This window comes from Leiobunum rupestre, chromosome 6 (genome assembly GCF_980474605.1).
Source record: "Leiobunum rupestre chromosome 6, qqLeiRupe1.1.hap1, whole genome shotgun sequence".
Lineage (NCBI taxonomy): Eukaryota > Metazoa > Arthropoda > Arachnida > Opiliones > Sclerosomatidae > Leiobunum > Leiobunum rupestre.
This window is the reverse complement of record NC_143389.1, coordinates 39,555,014-39,574,239: the sequence shown is the minus strand read 5'-3', so window position 1 is coordinate 39,574,239 and position 19,226 is coordinate 39,555,014. Positions and strand designations below refer to the sequence as shown.

The window sequence follows — 19,226 nt, the reverse complement described above, 5'->3', positions numbered from 1 at the left end:
GGTGTTGAGATATATAACGAATTCCCATCGAGTGTCAGAATTTACCAATTATTCCCGTCGCTCGACCGGATAAACACATTTAATCCCTTCGGAAAAAAGGTTTATTTTGCCATCTTGGTAAAATATTTTTGACGTATTTTTAATGAAAACAGATTGGCGAAATTGAAACGTTTTCGCTATTTTCTAGTAAATAACCTATTTTCTTAAATTAAAACAATTTAATTGGCTTTAAATATGTTTCCGTACAACCGAGTGCTAACGCCCCAGAATTGATCTTTACCGCATTCCTCCCACTCTGTTTTCCAGCTTCTGTTAATTCGTGTTTGATGTCATTAATTAATTAATTAATTATGAGGAGATATGACCGAAATAATTAAATAACATTTACCCGGCGGAACCGATAAATTAACCGCAAAAATTTCTATTATTCATAAAAATTTTGGTTAATTGATTATTTATGGATATTATTCGCGGTTATAAAACCATTTAATATGCAAAAAAATAAGTTTTAAATTGGATAATTTTTGGAAATGGATAAAAACAAGTAAAACGGATATTTCTTAAACAAACTCCGAGCTCTATACAGGGGGAAATTTATAAATAAATATGAATATAAATATATAGTTTTTCAAATATATTCGAATTATATAAAATATGGGTAAAGGAATTGAACCTGTTATCAGAAGGGTATAATATATCTGTCATAAAATATTGATATAAACTTCTGTTAATAACAATATTATTGTAAAATATTGATTTAAATTTCTGTTAATATCAATGTTATTGTAAAATATTGAACTAAACTTCTGTTAATATCAATATTATTGTAAAATATGGATTTAAATTTCTGTTAATATCAATGTTATTGTAAAATATTGAACTAAACTTCTGTTAATATCAATATTATTGTAAAATATTGATTTAAATTTCTGTTAATATCAATGTTATTGTAAAATATTGAACTAAACTTCTGTTAATATCAATATTATTGTAAAATATTTATTTCCGAGGAACTGAAACTAATTACTTGTTTGGTGAAATATTTTATGAGATATTTAATTTCCCTGAAAATCTAGGCCTCTCGTAGAGGCGGGCAAACACAATCAAATGTTTTCCCAAATCAATAGTAAACCTTAAAGTTCCGCCTTTCGCAAACCTGAAATTAAACTATTCCGGCTAGTTTATGATTGCGTAAGAGCTGAAACTCAACGTTACTACGCGCTGAAATCTATCATTGCACTAGGCGAAGCTGTTTGTCTTGCGGTTCTATCTTCTACGGCGAAATAAAGAATATATTCTTTTCAAAGGTTTCGTCATTTTTGTGTTACTGACGAAATTTTATATAGGATAATGTTGTCTTCTCCTAACACACTACTGTGCAACGTGTAGAACACTTTTACAGGCGTTTGTAGGTCTAAAATAGACCACAATCTTCGATCCAATCACCCAATTAGCAGGCTTAAACAAACCCTACTTTACTAATAGACAGCTTAAAGTGCGTCTGGCTCTTGCAAGAAGACAAACAAGATCCAATTTAGGTTACTGAGAACGTACAAGTCAACCCATTTACAGAAGCAAGAAATTCGATTTAGACTGAAATGTGAAATTCAAATTTAAACATTAATTAATTTTTGTGAGAGTTATATTAAAGTTCTTTTTGACACAATATTTGAGAATCTACTAACAAATTTGCTATTAATGATTGATTAAATCGATTAAATCGCTAAATTCAGCTTATAAAAAAGTTGGTCCGAGATTCGAGTCTTTATGTTTGTTCAAAGACCTATTGGTACGAGTTATTAGTTTTAATTTCATTAAATTAGTTTGTATGTATTTTATCACTTTTTCTGGAAACCAACCAAAAAGTTCTTACGACGGATACTAGGTGGCGCTATAAATTTAGAAAAATGGAAGGTTTACCGCTTGAGGGTGTGGTTCTAGCTGGCTTGGATGGTACAGTTATAAGTTCTTTAGGAACCTAAATCTTGAGGTAAATTTTTTGGGGCTCTAACAAAAATACGTTTAAAATAAAATTGGGGTATAAAATTTGACTCAGCAACGTCACTAATTAGGAGGTTAAATTGAATTAATGAAGGCATTATATCAACCCTCATTGGACTCCTAACACCGTGTCAAAAATTAATAATTACTCGGGACAAATTAATCGAAAACCAATATATACATTTGATACAAAATATCAAATGAGCCTGCCAGCAACGAGACAATGGGAAAATTGAACGTCGTTTTACTAAGCCTGTATGAAAAGGAAGGTTAGATATATTATTTATCACAGCGTATATCGGGGATTCGCGTTAAGAAACTCGAGTAATTCGGTCAGAATTATAGGCTGCTTGTCTAATGGCGCAAATTTACTACGGCTGATTGCTCCGCGCGAAATAGATTGGCTAATTATAACTGAGCCGTATAAGGCCAGGCGGACGACCACCAATCAATAGCAGTGTATTCAAAATAGCCAGAGACATCGGCGAAAAGAAAAGGCAAAATCGCCGCGGAGGGGATCATTCCGTCTCTTAATTAACTGTCCTTCCCACACGGAAACCGCCGAAATCAATACTCGTTCCAGGCCCCACCCTCCGCAATACGTTCGGGTATAAAAATAGGGGAATCTGGAGGGGTCGCGACGATCAAAGATTCAATTTGAAAAGAGGCTCTCTCCTCATTTGTTTTATTCTTGGGTCAAAACCCGACGAAATCGCCTAGAAAGGTAGTTTTAATGGAAGGAAAAGTAATTTTATTTAATGTTAAAGTTACGTGATTTTAAGCCATTAAAATGGGTCATTGTGAGGGTGGGGGTAATTGTGAGGGTGGAGTCATTGTGGGGTGGGGTCATTGTGGTGGGTCGTAGTGGGGGGTCGTAGTGAGGGTGGGGTCATTGTGGGGGGTAGTAGTGGGGGGTCGTTGTGAGGGTGGGGTCATTGTGGGGGGTCATTGTGGGGGGGGGGGTCATTGTGGGGGGTCATTGTGGGGGGTCGTAGGGGGGGTGGGGTCATTGTGGGGTGGGGGTCGTTATGAGGGTGGGATCATTGCGGGGTGGGGGTCGTTGTGAGGGTGGGGTCATTGTGGGGTGGGGGTCGTTATGAGGGTGGGATCATTGCGGGGTGGGGGTCGTTGTGAGGGTGGGGTCATTGTGGGGTGGGGGTCGTTGTGGGGTTGGGGTCATTGTGGGGTGGGGTCGTTGTGGGGTTGGGGTCGTTGTGGGGTGGTGGTCGTTGTAAGGTAGGGTTATTGTGGCGTTGGGGTCGTTGTAGGGTGGGGTAATTGTAATTTATTTGCTTTACATACTTCTATTAGTCTTTGTTTACGATCTATAGAAAATTATATTTGGGTAACGTAATAAATTATTGTTTTTTACGTTAATAGATATCAGCAGAAGTTGATATTATATCTCTTACGTGAAAGATTCCATCTAGACCACAAAAATGAAACATTTACCTTCGCAGGCTCGACTAAGATTCTGTTGGACGCTAAATTCCCGCCAAATCACCTCATGGCTCAAAATTTACCGAATATATTTCTTCGCTTAAGGTAATAATAATCAGCTAGGCTAATACCCAAGGCACCACCCTAGTCTCAAAACATCTAGTGACTTTTGATGTCTATAATTTAGGTGACCGGGAGAAATTGCGTAGGAGGGTGGTGGCAAGCCCTACATGCAACGCCTGCCAACAGCTCCCTAAACTTACTATTTTCGTTAACCTCCACAGGTCTTTATGGACAGGTGTAAAATGTAAATTACATTGATAAACCATATTTTCTGAATTGGAAAATCAACATATGACGGTCTTCAGCGTGCACTATTTTTTAATCCTAAGTTTTGCTGGAAAAGCAACGGGAGGTTGCAAAAATAGGTATAGATAAACTTCTGATATCAGGTACCGCGAAAGTGATTTAAAATTCACTCTTCCAAAACGTAGTGTGCACATTTTGGTCATACAAGATTTGTAATAAAAACTAACCCGAAAAAGTTACGATTAAGCGAAGATAAATATTTCAAATATACTAAAAATCTTAGTTTTCAACAGGTGTTTTCACTGTCTGTTTTTTTTACGAGGGGGGGGGGGCATAAGCTTCAAATAGAGACCGAATTCATTTTGGCCCTTCGAAGTGAAAAACTACTCGCGATGTTTTATAAATCATATTGTACTTTTCTTTTCGTGGCAAAAATAAATGGTCAAAGAATATATCGAGATAGCTAAGCTAAATAAACTTCTCTTCGTATTGTCTGTGGCAGTTTCTCCGTTGAAGAGAAAAATCGCTACTAAATTATTCAAAGATCCCCTACTGCACTCTGAAACACTCTGTATACACTTCTATTTCTAGATACCCTTACACGAAGCTCGAAACAGGGTTTTTTTGCTTATTCGGTATAGCTTTGCGAAGAAAAAAATGATGGAATTTCTCCGGAAATCTGTCATCATCTTTATATTTATGATCGTACGCTTACACACTCGTATACAGCCGCTCTTAAAGAAATCGAAACTAGCCGTAAAATATTCCATTAAAAGAGAAACTGAGAGACGGTTTCGGGGGAAACTCTATAATTGAAAAAGTCTTTGTTTGACGGATTCGGTCGTTGCCTCGTAGCAAGAATACCTATTAATTACGTAATTATATGTATCATAGTGAAAGGGAGACATTCTAAAATGGTTTTTAAGGTAAAAGTGAATCTAATAGCAAATGAAATCACCTCTAGGTACGTGGAAGATAATTTCTATAGTAAATTTACCTACATACATAAATATTTCATTTTTATTCGCATATTATATTAAATAGTAAAATTAATAATAATCAGGTAGGCTAATACACAAAGCACCACCTTAGGCCCAAGTCATCAAGTGACTAAGGTTTTCACAAGGTGGCGTCATTACAGAAATTTCCACACTATTATCAACTAACTCTAGGCGTAAGTCTGTAGTGTGCTGAAAAAATCCAATTCCAAATTAATAAAAAAAATAGATTGGCGAGAGGGTGGAACCCATCGCTAGACCCTGAATTTTAATTGTAAGTTTCATTGAATTTGTTTATAGAAACTACCGTCGAAAATAAAGTAACCACTTCCCACACATAGTTCGGTTAGCTGGTATATTGTTGTTTATTAAATTTCTTTCTAGCGCTTTAATTGGTTGGGTTACTGCGATGCTTGTAAACAAGGAAACGATGTCAATCTACAGTTAGTTGATAAATGTGTACCCCCCCCCCCCACTTTACGTCAGCTCATCCAATGAACCAAAAGAATATCATTCAGGTGGCCGGGTTACAATGCGTAGGAGGGTGCAGGCAAGCCCTTCATGCCACGCGAGCCAACGGCTCCTTACACTAACTATTACCGTTAACCTCTAGAAGTTGTTATTGAAAGGGGAAACCGAAGAGCTCGCGGGGGAAACCCCTTAAACCGGTAAAACTATCAACCTGTAAAACTACAAACTCCCACTAAAATTGTAAAAGTAATAATTATAAACTCCCATAAAACTAGAAATTTTAAATAAATTAAACTTGTATAAGTGTAAATAATACATTGCGAATAGTTAAAATCATTTCCGTTCGAAATGTATTTTCCCAGTTTTTTCTTAAACGTAAAGATTTGTATCTCCTCTTACTCTACGCTGGTCTAGAGTACTGTTTACGTCAGAAATTATCAAATTACGAAGCAGACAATTTCCAAATTAAACTAAAACCAGGCAAACCCCAACGTAGATTACGAACAGAACTAAAAGGGAGAGAACGAGAAGATAAAGAAAATACCCATTTTCGTAATGAAAAGAAACGCCATCTTTCGGCGTTCGAAGGAAGCTGTTTTTGGAAACAGAAAGTCATCGTCCTCCGGAGCTAACTGCGGCTCGTTATAAAACATGGCTGACGGGACGGCGTAACTTCTCTTCAAAGTCGAGCGTAGAAAGAAGAGATAGCTAGTGGCATTCCCAAAAGCGCGCTCTCCGAGGAAGGGGCCAAACATTTTACAAGATGAAAGTGTCGGCTGACGGGGAAACAACGGCGTACGGCCGCAACAGCAACGCGTCGCAAATCTCTGCCGGGTCCTATTTAGGGTTCCATTACGCGCCACGCTAAACGACCCTGGTAAACAAACACCAGGGTCTCCGTAACAAGAAGCTCGAACCAACCTCTAAAGGCCTATTTTTACTAAATTTACCAGCGAAATCTCTCTCTCTCCCTCTCCCAGCCAAACACCCGCTCCCGCCGTAATGCGATTTAGATTAAGCTAACTCAGTTCGCATTACGCCTCAAAAGTGAACGTCTATAGCGAATTTCAGCGAAGCCCCGATCACCTCATACTGAGATTAAAGCCCGATGTTTACGAAATGTCCTAAGCTAACTAATGTCGGATGATAGGGAAGACTCTTACTATTTAGTTTCCGGTGGAAACATCACCGGACCAACTTTCGCTGACGAACGCGAAAAGGGATCCGGCAGACGGACATCTCTATAAGCGTATTTCGAAAAAAGGCTTTTTAAAGAAGCTTTCCGTGTTCGAGGCTAACATTAATCTCGGGAAAAGGTATACAACGACTTAACGAGGAAGAAGCTCCGGTTTCGGATTACGTCACTGGCTGTCTCTATCGCCAAATGGCTTTATTAGATAAGCGAAATTTTTAAATCCACTTTCCGCATCTTCTATTTGCTGAAACTGTTGTTTCGAAAAAAAGATAAAATGATTACGAGACTGATATTGTTACATTGTTCGATCGATTTTTGGCCAGAATTAACTAGATAATTTTAGCAGTGGGGTTGGGTTCAAGGGGTCGAAATTTTGATAGTACCAGAAGTATATAATATTTTTTCATTTACCTATTCGGCTAACATGTACCTTTGCAGTTTCCCGTTGATTGTTCAATAAGACTATTGTTGGAGATTGTTAAAGACAAAATGGTGCAGGATGAAAACCATCATAAATTGATTTTTCTAATACCGTTTCATCAGGAAAATATGATTTATAAAACGGTAAATATCACTACGTCTGTAATTTTTACATTTTAATAATAGACGAGGTAAAGGTTGAGCCCAACGGAATCAGCGCGCAAGTACATGTTTCGTATATTATACAATTTTGTTAATACTAATTTTCTTCGTTATATATTATAATTATATCTTATTAATTTTGTATTGAAAGTAAAAATTAACCAAATTGAAACTAACCCTAGGGATCCTCAGTAGCGGCGCCAGCAATAGGCCGGGGTAGGTCTGGGCCTACTTGAAATTTTGGTAGGGGCCTCCAAAAGTCGTCTTAAGGGGCCTTCCAAATTTCATATATGGGCCTCTAAATTATTTAATATTAGAAAATTCTGTAATTTGTTTGCGAAATAATTTATTTATTTATTTATTAATTTTCCAATATTCAATGCTGTTTTTATTCCTTTCAAAGGTACGAGTCACTTTTCTGATGTAAGGGATGTACATGCGAAGTACCGAAAGAATGAATGGAAATTGATAGACTGAAATTCAGTGGTAGAAATAAATAAATAGCCACTCATTTGTTAAGTGTTATCAGTACACAAAAAAGGATCAACACACACTCAGTTTTTAGTAATGTTTAAATTCATAACTAACTCTAATTTTTTCGTCGCGTACCCATTATACCCAAAGATTTCACCAATTGCTTTAAAAAAATTAAATAATAAACGTGGACGTATTTGAAAAAATTGTGGTGGGGGGGCCTCGATAATTTTGGTGGGGCCTCCAAATGGTTGGCCTACCTCCCCAAAATTCCTGGCGCCGCTACTGGGGATTCTTAATTGATACACGTAAAATCGGCTTTTAGCTAAAAAATGATTAATTATGTAAGGTATTCGCGAATTTTATATTATCTAAATGTGTGAGAAGTTATCACCATCGAAATAAGAATCGCGCCAACATTTGACTAAATACACAAAGGCGGATAACCAGATAAATATTTGAAGTGTTCGCGACGGTGCGAGATCAGACGACTGCTGGGAAGAACGTTCGAGATAAGTACGGGAACAGTCACGGAATCAATAAAAGGTTCCCCTCCTCTAAACTGAAACCGAAATTAGCCCCAATCCAAAGTAATTTACGTATAGGGGCACGGCGTCATCTACAAAGCTTTAAAATTTCCCGGCATTCTATAGACGAATAAAGAAGATAATAAATTAAAGAGAGGACGGAGAGTGCGTGTCAGAGGCCAGAAGCTTCTATATTTGCGAGCGGGGGAACGCGCTTAAATCTCGGGACGATTTGGGGCTTTCAAAAATGACACCGCAGGCCCGAAATTAGGGATTGAATTATTAATCATTATTAAGCTTTGACGCGCCGTCTGTTTTAAATATTCTATATGGTATACCATAAGTAACATAATAAAAATAAGTATGACAATTAACGAGTTTTACAACCAAACTGATTTTCATAGTTATTGCGTAATCAAGATGTTTTCTCAGCACAGAGCCCTCTAGCTAAGCCGAAATATCTGGTTTCCGATAGATAGGCGGAATATTAGGCTAAAATGATAGAAATTAAAAAAAAATTCTCGGCACCACGAGCTCATGTTTTTTTATCACGCGTAATTCGCAATCGGACTTCAAAACAAAGCCAAAGCCCCTCGCGACTCCAGAACGTACGTGATCTCCGATATTAGGCTTAAATTTTTATCAAAAAGTAGTCATCCAAAACGGTAAGTCGCGAGTCCAAGTCGCAGCTTGAAGAGAGTATCAGTGCCGAAAAAAGGTTCGGTTAGAAAATTTGCATTAAAGCAATAGGAAGTGTCAAACTTATTGCTATTATGTTACTTATGGTATTCGTATAAAGAGAGAGGTGGTTGAGCTGTTGGGCGGAGGCGCTAATTATGTTTTGGGGCTGGTCGATCAGAGGTAATTGTAGCATCGCCGCTACTGACCGTTCTTATTAATCGCGACTAATTCCTAATTTCGGGACTACTTTAGTTCCCTTCGCGGGCCACCATGATTAATCACTAGTGACTGGATTAAAACTAAACTCGTCGAACCCCAGAAACCCGTTGTTGATGCTGCTAGATTAGCTTGCAACGCCTTTTATACATTGCTTTATTCCGTAACGCAAATAAGAATTACTCGAAAATTAAAGGTACAATAAACGACGCGTAATTCATTCTAAAATCAGCAACGAAGTGCACGTGTCAAATTTCGGAACTTCAAGAGAATTAACTGTAGCAGAACATTGAGTTGGGAATAAATAGAGGTACAACTAAATCTGGCTGGCGCGGGACCAATTTCCTTCAATAAGAAGACTTTATCAACTTTTTCGCTTACCGTGGCGGCATCTGTCTCTAGTGGTGGCAGCTATATTGCATTTGAATTTTTTCGCGAATCTGATGCGAAATTGAAATGTATGATTACTCGTAACAAACAAACCTTTGAAGGTGTTTAAAAATAATAATAAATTTCATACAGTCTTATCAGAATAGGTCCCGCGTAACCATGGCAACCGAAATCGTAATTGTAATTCTAGCAGTATTATTCCCAATTCAATGTAGCAGAACCTCCGAATTCGCGGAATTAATTATCGATGCCATTTTGCTCGCAAAACAAACATATCAAGTCGTTCTAGCTTGAATTTGAATCTGCTTAATATTCTGACAAATCAAAACATCGTTGAATCAGATTTCTAGATTTTTTTAAACTCGAAATGAACTATTTCAGGTTTCTTTTCTCGCGCGTTAAATCTTTCTGTAGATATTTTCAACCGGCAATATCTTGTAACAGCGTAAGTGTATAATATAGTTACATAAGTGTGACACATCCTATTCTTCACATGCAAGACAGACTGCATTACGGGCTTCGTCGCCGTTTTGCGTCCGCTTGCTCCCGCGTCACACGTAGCCTTTGACAGCGCCTCGCTAGGGGGAGATTTTCCTCTTGTAATGACGTCACTCCGTTACTAGCTCTCAGTAAAATTTTCCCCAAAGTGACAAACTTATGGAACAATATTATAGACTTATGGTAAGAGCTATTAAATCTAAAAATTTCATTTCACCTTAAGTAGCAGGCTTGACGCGGATTCCATTGGAGGGTGAATTTCCCGTACGGATACTCATAGCCATGTAATATATTAAAATTACACTGCCTAGGAATATCTTCTAATTAATAAATCATTTTGTCGTTATAATAGTTTTAGAAACTAATGATAAAGCTCGTCTGGCACTACTGTATGTTTTATCCCAAAAATCATTTTGAAAAATCTACGAAGGTAATAATAACAATAATCAGCTAAGCTAATACCCAAGCAACCACAAGATTCAAGCGATTACCATCAGTAAATATATATATATATATATATATATATATATATATATATATATATATATATATATATATATATTATACACTTATGATTCTACCTATAGGTTTCGTGTGTAGTTTAAATTTTGGTTTTAAGTATCGCCACCTACCGATCACCGATCGAGTTTTAAATTGAATATATATGAAAGCTGTCTGCTCGTTCAAAACTCTCTCTCCACAACAGCTGAAAGATAAACCAAAAAAGTCATCTACTATTTCTTCACATATTTAGTTGACGGATATTAAGGCAGATGGCGCTATATTTCCCAAGCTCGAAGCCTATTTACAAAAATTCTTGCAAATCAGTCAAGAGGTATTGGACTTTGACAATTGGAATTTTTTCGATCTAGTTCCACTTACATTAGCCTTTTCAGTTACAGACGCTTTATATCAAAACGTCCACTTAGCAAACGAAAATAGGTAATTCTGAAATATAATTTCGACAAATACATGTATAAAATAGTTCATTCTTTGAGCGTGCGCTCTTTATATGTCAAATTGTGGCTCGCGCGATGAAAATGACAACGCTCAAATACTTTAATCGTACGACAGGTAACCAAATCATGTGAATATAATATTGGAATCTCCATAAGTCTAAGGTAGTGCCTTAGGTATTAGCCTAGCTGATGATTATTATCTTTATCTTTAATATTGTTCCATAAGTTTGTCACTTTGGGGAATATTTTACTGTGATCTAGTAACGAAGTGACGTCATCACAAGAAGAAAATCTCCCCTAGCAAAACGGTGACATAGCCCGTGAAAAGCTCTCAGTAAAGTGAAGAATAGGAAGTGTTACACTTATGTAACAATATTATACACTTATGGATAGAACTCTGCGGAACAGATAATTTAACCGCCAAATTCTCGATTATTCATAAAAATTTCGGTTAACTGTTTATTTATGGATATTATTCGCGGTTATAAAGCGATTTAATACGCAAAATAATAAGTTTTTATTCGGATAATTTACGGCTATTGATAATAACAAATAAAACGGTTATTTCTTATCCAAAAACCGAGCTCTACTCGTGGAATCAACTATTGAACTTCTGGCGTTGGCCCAATTAAATCTCTCTGGAATCTAGAAACTGTCATCTGCTAAATAGCGGTTCAGCAACGAATAGAAAGATGGCGGTAGTGTATTGACGGGAATTTTCAGTCTGCGCAAATCGCGAGTATATTTTTAGCGCGGAGGGATCTGGTTGTTGTTTCGCAGAACCAATTTTCGTAAATGAATATTGCAAAATATGCAACGACGCAATGACGTTTAATGGTTACGACATTACAAACGAAACTCGAAGGAATCCGAATTAAGCGAGCGACGTATACCGTAAATGCGAACGAAACCAAGCGTAAGACCGACAATCGGCCAGAGAGAACCAGCCGATATATAGGCGAGAATAATATCAAGAAGCTGCGGGGAAATGTATAAAAATCTCTCCGAAGGAATTCCAGAAGCGGTGAAGCATATTAGTAGATTCCCCGCAGGAGGCATTCCGTTCCTCTTGACCAACAACGCTGTACTCCCTCCGAGACGTGGGGAAAAATGTATCTCGTCTCCGGATTCTACCCGACATTAAAGGCAAGTACCAGAAGAGGGGTAAAGTTCGCCTAAGACTATGTACTAAGAAAATATCGCCTAAATCTATAATTTAAGTACGTAGCTACGTTTCTTTTCCGCTCAAGCGAATGTAGAGGTTAGAACGAAAATGACCAGAGCTAAAAAAAATACAGCGGACACGCTACTTACTGCCGCGTGGGAATTGGAATGTTACGTATTTATTGATGGGCACTCTTTGGCTCGGAATAAAGATGGAGCCACTGTTTACGCTAACACGGTTGTATCAACGCGTCTTCAAAAATTGGGAAATCCGTTGGATCTTTTCGCGGAATTAATCTGGACGGCTGGAACGTCAGTACTGGATCAAGGGGTTTCGAGGAAAGAGTGGAACAAATACGTTTCCGGTTTGAGAAATTCCTGGAGATCTCCTGACTAATCCACCCGGTGGTATGATGAATTATATAATAATAAAAATAAATAATAATAATCAGCTAGGCAAATACCCAAGGCACCACCTTAGGCCTAAGTCATCAAGCGACTTTTAAAGCCATTAATTCAGGCGGCCGGGTTACAGTGCGTAGGAGGGTGGTGGCAAGCCCTGCACGCCACCTAGGAGCAACAAACACAGCACCCCACACAAGGAGAACGCCACCCGCAACGGCTTGCGTCAAAAGTTATGCATTTCCTTGCGTACAGTTTTCTTTGGTTAGACGCTTTAGCACTTGCTGCCGTCGGAAGGGGAAAATTCAGAAATTGGCTTCCCCCTTTCCGTAAAACGCTCAGCGTAAAGGTTCGTCCAATGAAATTTGTACACAGCTCCTTACACTAGCTATTACCGTTAACCTAAACAAGTTTTTATGTAAGAGCTCGAGGGAAAACCCCTTAAACCAGTGGGGAGAGAACTTGCAAACTCAACGCGGAAGGAATTGTTCCGAGTTTTCAGCCAGTGCCACAAGCCGTAATCGAAGACGCCGTCGAAGCACCCTGTATAATTCTTCTATACAGGCATCTCGAAAATAAAAGTTTTAAAGCTATAAAAGGGCCGGGGGTTACGAGCAGTTGGAAAAGCAAAGGCGACGGCGGGTCCTTTTCGAGAGGGACCAACTCGGGCCCGAACAGAATGGAGACGGCGGAAATATAAAAAGATAAATTATATTGTTTGGCAAAAGCTATTCGAAATAGCGAAAAGGGACGTATATTAGGGAAAGAGCTCTGGTGGGCGGCCGACGAGATAGGGGCCGTCCGCGCGGGGGATCTCTTCATCGGGAAAAGAGATGGCGCTTTTCAAAAGGAAAAGAAAATGGCGGATAGTGGGAAATGGTTAGATTTGTCATCGCTAGCTGACGCGCGTTCGCCCCCGCCGTTTCCCCACAAAAGAAAAGCGACAACGCGCGCGATCTCCTCCTCTTTAGAAAAATTCTCCATCACTTACGCTTGATTTAACGCTCACAATCGTGGCTCCAAAATAAATAACTAGTCCTATATGCCCCCTAAACTTTAACCGCCAGTTACCCGACATCTCTCGCGAAGGAAAGTTCCCCGCCTCGAAGAACTTGAAAAGAGCTCTCTCGAATCTACTAGGATCACAATGGCGCGAAGCTATTGAGTCAACCCAACGCCTATTAGATCAGACTTCAAAGTTGGTTTTTCAATTCATTTCTCGCCTACACAAACGTTTTCCGTGGGACCTAAATCAAAGGGTTAACTGCCCGCGGAAGGAAAAACGCGCCACCCGGAAAAGCGCCACCCACCGAAAGACGGAGCGGCCGTAAAAAGGACCAAAGGAAGCTTATTCTTCAACCAACCAATCATAAAACGTTATATCGTTACGTGGCTCAGTGATTAAAGCGTCAATTTATAATTTGCATCGTCGTCCGCTCCGGGGAATGGGCGCGGGAATTCAGGAAATAGGCCAAAGGAAACGCGAGTGGCGTCTGCTATTACGTCTGCCTCGGTCGCTTCAAATACAAAGGGAAATATCTCTACCGGATCTCGTCTGGTCTGTTCAGTTTAAAGCCGGCGCGTTCTGGGAATATCTGGCGCATCAAGCCAGAATTCATCAAAAGATGAAGTATACTAGATTAGGAGTCGGCAGCGATACCTAAATGGATTAGTTATCTTGTAAAAGCAAGCGGATTCACCGTTCTAGATATATATATATGGTATAGACGGACGTGTTATGACGCCCATTTGCTCGAGTGAATTATGGTAATATTAATCGTAACAATTATACAATGGAGCTGGCGCGATTTCGGCGAGCGATATTGTCGAGTTACGTAATGCTCTATAGAATATTTCTCTAAGACGCTGGGAAATTAGAACTAGCATTGTTTAGAAGCGGTTCGGGGGATAATCGAGACGTAATCAAATTTCGTAACATTTTGATCCTAAGATTTCGAGATTGTAGCGAACAAACGTATCATTTCCTATCGGCTTCTAACGTTGTTTTCTCGTTTAAGAGGAATAATAAGCCTATCGGACTTAATTGGCATGCCCAACGAACATAAAAAATTACCTGCCTGGTGAGAGGTACTGACAAATTGGACAAAGTGACCCATCCTTGACCCGTGGTAGAGACCATCGTCTCCGGGTCGTAGACCTTGACCCCGTTGACCATCCAAGTCAGTTGCGAGGTGGGGTTGCTCGGGCTGGTTTGGCACGACAGAGTCACGGTGTCGCCGAGCAAGCCCCATTTCGGCCCGCTTATAGCCACGGTGTCTGACGGATCTGGAAACAAAGTTCAATTACAATTACGTTATCGATAAAAGTAGACCTATCTTCGCATTTCCTTACTTTCTAATCAAAATTACATTAAGACTACATTAGTGACTTAGTACCAGGATTTAAATAGATTAAATTCGACTTAGACGAGTTAAGCCAGGTTCACACTTACCCCTAAAATATCTTCGTTTTAGATAACTAATTTTCAAAACCAACGTGAGAATTCGCTTCGTGTTGGTTCGGGAAGCAATTCGTCCTTGGATTAATAATAGTCTCTACCTATTATTCATCCAAGATTCGTCCAAGGCGGTTCGTTTAGAATCGCTTTCAAAACGACAAGGCTCGTATTTTCCAAAATAATATCAAATAATATTACTGTATGTATAGTAAACATAATTAACTAATTGTTTTGGGATACATTTTAGTAATTTCAAAATTCTGGCCTTGGTTATAAGCTAACCGGGGTGAAGCGATTTCGCACGTGTGAACCAAGAACTATAGTCGGCGGTCAAAACTAGGTTTTAAGCTCTAGTGTGACCGTGGCTTTAGAGCCATTCTCGTTAAAAAAGCGTATAATATTTGGTATAATGTTTGCGGGGTGGATAAAGTCTCTTTGATTCGGTTCGGCGAGAATAAATAACGAGAGAATGATAAGGACGTAGACTTCAGTTAAGCCACGTTCACACTTACCCCTAAAATCGCTTCGTTTAGGTAACTGGTTTTCAAAACCAACATGAGAAATCGCTTCGTGTTGGTTCGGGAAGCAACTCGTCCAAGTCGGTTCGCTTAGAATCGCTTTCAAAACGTCAAACCGGGGAAGTGAAATTGCTCGTATTTTCAAAAATAATGGGATTAAAATTCTAAATAATGTCAAATAATAATACTATATGTATAGTAAACATGATTAACTAATTGTTTTGGGATAAATTTTAGTATTTAAAAAATTATGGTCATAATTTGAAATGACGTTAAGCCTCGGCTATGAGCGAACCGGGGTGAAGCGATTTCGCAAGTGTGAACCAGGCGGTCAAAACTGGCATTCAAACAGACCTAAACTGGGTTTGAAGCTCATGTGTGACCGTGGCTTTATTGTATTCAGGAATTTCACCGGAAAAGCGTTAAATCTATTTGGTTTCCAAAAAGGCGCCGTTATCGCGAAAGAAAACTTGCTATGAAAATTCGATGCAATTGTAGAACGCAGTGAAGGTTCGGCGTTTCTATTGACTTTGTTTCGCGCCAGTGCGACTAGGCCTACTAGGCACAGGCCTATGGGCCCCAACCAACAGAAAGCCCCCACCAACGGCAAAAAAACATTTGTGTACATGAATAAACAAACCAGAATCATAAATATCTTATTATCTGCCCTGTTTTATTTGCAGCAGAGTCTATGCAGACATCTCTTATAGCGTTTTCCATTTGATTGCTCGAGATTCGCTCCGAATTTGTCTCTGACATCATAGATCTCGCCCCAATCGACTAGAGTAAGACCGCAAATGGAACATGCTATTAGCATATTCCCGCGCTGTTGTTTTTCGTCTGCTAGTAATTTGAATTTTCGCGTCTTGGTCTGACATTTTGCGAAAAAAATCTAAAAAGGAACACGCAAAAATTTCCTCCAATCTCGATCTCGATCCATTGATCTGTCAAAATTGGCAGATCAGTTTTGGCCGATCTCGGAGCACCCTAGAGCGGTAAATGGAACACGCGCAACTTGATCGGAGCAGATCCGAGCACGCAAATGGAACATAAAATGTTGATCAGAGCGATCGAGAGCAGTGAAATGGAACACGCTATTAACTCCAAATCAGCGACTAATCACTGAAAAAATCAGTAAAAATCCATAGGGCCCCACTAAAATCCGCTTACTTAATGCCCCTAGGGGGCCCCACCTTCAGTAAACCGGTACTGTTTCGCGCTTAAATGTGGGAGCCGAAATTTTGTAAAAACCAGGAAGTATTCCTTGGTTTAACAGAAACTTCTATAATTGAGATATCATTATTTTCCCATTTCCATAAATACTTGTAGAGCTTAACGGTAATAGTTAGTGTAGGGAGCTGTTGGCTCGCGTGGCAAGGGCTTTCCACCACCCTCCTACACATTGTAACTCGGCCACCTGTTTAAAGGCATTTAATAATAATAATAATAATAATCAGCTAGGCTAATACCCAAGGCACCACCTTAGGCCTAAGTCATCGAGCGACTTTTAAAGCCTTTAATTCAGGTGGCTGGGTTTAAAGTCTCTAGATGACTTGGGCATAAGGTAGTGCCTTGGGTATTAGCCTAGCTGATTATTTTAGTGAAAATTTTGTAGAAGCACCGCTAGGTGAGTGATAATGGCGGAAATAGTGATTAACAATGGCGCCGCCCATGTTTCGACGCCAAAGAAAGCCCATAAATTTGTGGAATTGATATGAAATAATTTTAGAGGACCATGCAATGTCATTAAAAAATATAAATATAATTTTCTTTCTATGAGAAACGATAGAATAACTCGCGCAACCCTTGTCAAACTAATTACGATTCCCCATTTCCTTGATCATCACTACTCCTAGCGCCAAAGTTGAGTAGCGGACGACTCTCGAATTAGGAAAAACGCGATCTAGCACGCGCTTGGTCCATTAATTTGGTCATTTTAAGTGTAAATAAAGAAATAATCGTAATAAAATAATTCGTGTAGTGAAATGTACCCGTTCTACTCGTTATTCCCGCGCGTTTTAGCGCAATGGCTTAATCTCTCTATTATACAAGACTTCATTTTCCGAAAAGACGCTTATTTCCCGCGCAGAAAGTTTATGGACAAAAATAAAACATCGTCTTCGTTAGCCAGCCCGTAGTTGTCAGTTGAAAATAACGGCAGGCAAACGGTACGGTCTACTCACGTACGACGTACGCGAAACGTAAAGTAAGCCATTAAAATTCCTCCCTTCAATCTCGAGCCGAGTCGAATCAAAATGGAAAAGGGCCGCGTTCGCGTATAACAGTATTCGAGCGAAAGTTGGCTCGATTCGTATAGCGTCAGTGCGAACGATCCCCGACGACTCTTTCCTATTAGTGGATTAAAAATTAAAATGTCAAGGGAATATTGAAAAGGAAACCTTTCCCTCTTCCTTTGTCTTTCCACGGAGAACATTAGAAGCACTTTTAAGATGAAGAGATTCGGTCGATGGAGATATTGAGGTTCGCGAGTTTTCGTTTCGCCGGTAGCGAAATACAATTGGATTGAATGGGCAGGTCCCCCTTTTCGGCCAAGATCTCAGCGATGCTTTAATTTATAATGATAAAAAGAATTTATTTCCTGGCACACCCCGAAGTTGGCTGGATTTCATAATGGCAAATTAAAATAAATTGAGAATCGGAAAAGAGTCAGCCCTGTTGAAAGCTAAGGCTCTATAGTCTCGTTTCTCTGGATTTGGAGAAATTTCACTGATACTTATTATTCAGTTAAGGATTGTCAGCTTTGTGGAAAGTATAGTATTTTTTTAACGATTGAAGTGTATGAGGTCACGGATATCCTTTTTGATCTTCAATAGGTAGTACTATAAAGCAACGTGGTTAAAGGAGAACTGTCACCAAAACAAAATTTACGAGGTTTTTTTTATAGAAAGATAGCAAATATATTAATAATTAAGTCCCTTAAATTTTATAGTTATTGGAAAAGTATTTAAAAAGTTACGCTACGTTTTCCGCAACCTACATCAAACGGCTTCAAAAATTTCAGAAATCGCGGTGGAACCTACGTGCAGCGCCAAAAGAATGAAGCGGCAAAAATTTGAGAAAGGGCGGCGTGTAAGGCGTATTAAAAACATGATTAACTACAATCTACCAATATAACTAGCAGACGACAATTCCGACTAAAAACGATAAAACCGGGGGAAAATATTTCGTTCACGAGATGGCGCTGCAGGTAGGTTCAACCAAGCGGTCCTGAGATTCTCGAGTTGGGAGGGATAAAACACGAAATTTGGTTGCTAATAATAAATCAAATACTGGCAATATTAACATGAAATATTTTGTATAACCATTTTCGGACGTCCTCTATCGATTTAAATGGTTTTTAAACAATGTTAGGTGTAAAAAAATCAGTTCAGCATGGAGACCTGGCGATTATTAACGATCTTTGTGACATTTTTAAAGTGGCGAAAATCAATTAATGTTAAGTTCCTACCTTTGTTTTGCCTAGTTTTTTAATTGGCTGTCATTAGATTTCGTCTGTTGTCAGTTTTTTCTATTTTCGTTTGTTATTTTGTAGCTGGTACTTTTTTTGTTTTTTAATTTTTCCTCTTCTTTGTTCTGGTGCTAAGACCTTTTATGTAATTTTGGAGTGTGTGGTGCGAAGACCCCGCTGTCATAGGCACCAAATAAATATCTTTCTTATTTTTGACAGTTCTCCTTTAAGGTCCTGTTATCAAAATATCAGAGCCTAGGCTAAACCCTACAAAATAATTGACGTTATTTTTCACTATTGAAAGAAACTAGTGTTGTTAGTTTTCCCGAAAAATAAAATGCGGAAAATTTTACGGAAAATCAGAAAAATAAAAAATTGAAACATAAATTACTTTAAATGGTTTTTAAGGTTTTTAACTTTTTATTGATATAAAATGTCGAATATCAGTAAAAATACTACAAAACATGAATAGTG

General features: G+C 38.7%; 1 protein-coding gene across 1 annotated transcript in view; it reads right to left on the bottom strand.

Moving 5' to 3' along the window:
• LOC149940894 (nephrin-like) overlaps nucleotides 1-19,226 on the bottom strand; it is a 207,764-nt gene that overhangs the window by 53,056 nt on the left and 135,482 nt on the right. The window contains exon 8 of the mRNA XM_090179386.1: nucleotides 14,382-14,593. Within this exon, the coding sequence (XP_090035512.1) occupies nucleotides 14,382-14,593 (212 nt within the window). The remainder of the gene's footprint in view (nucleotides 1-14,381; nucleotides 14,594-19,226) is intronic.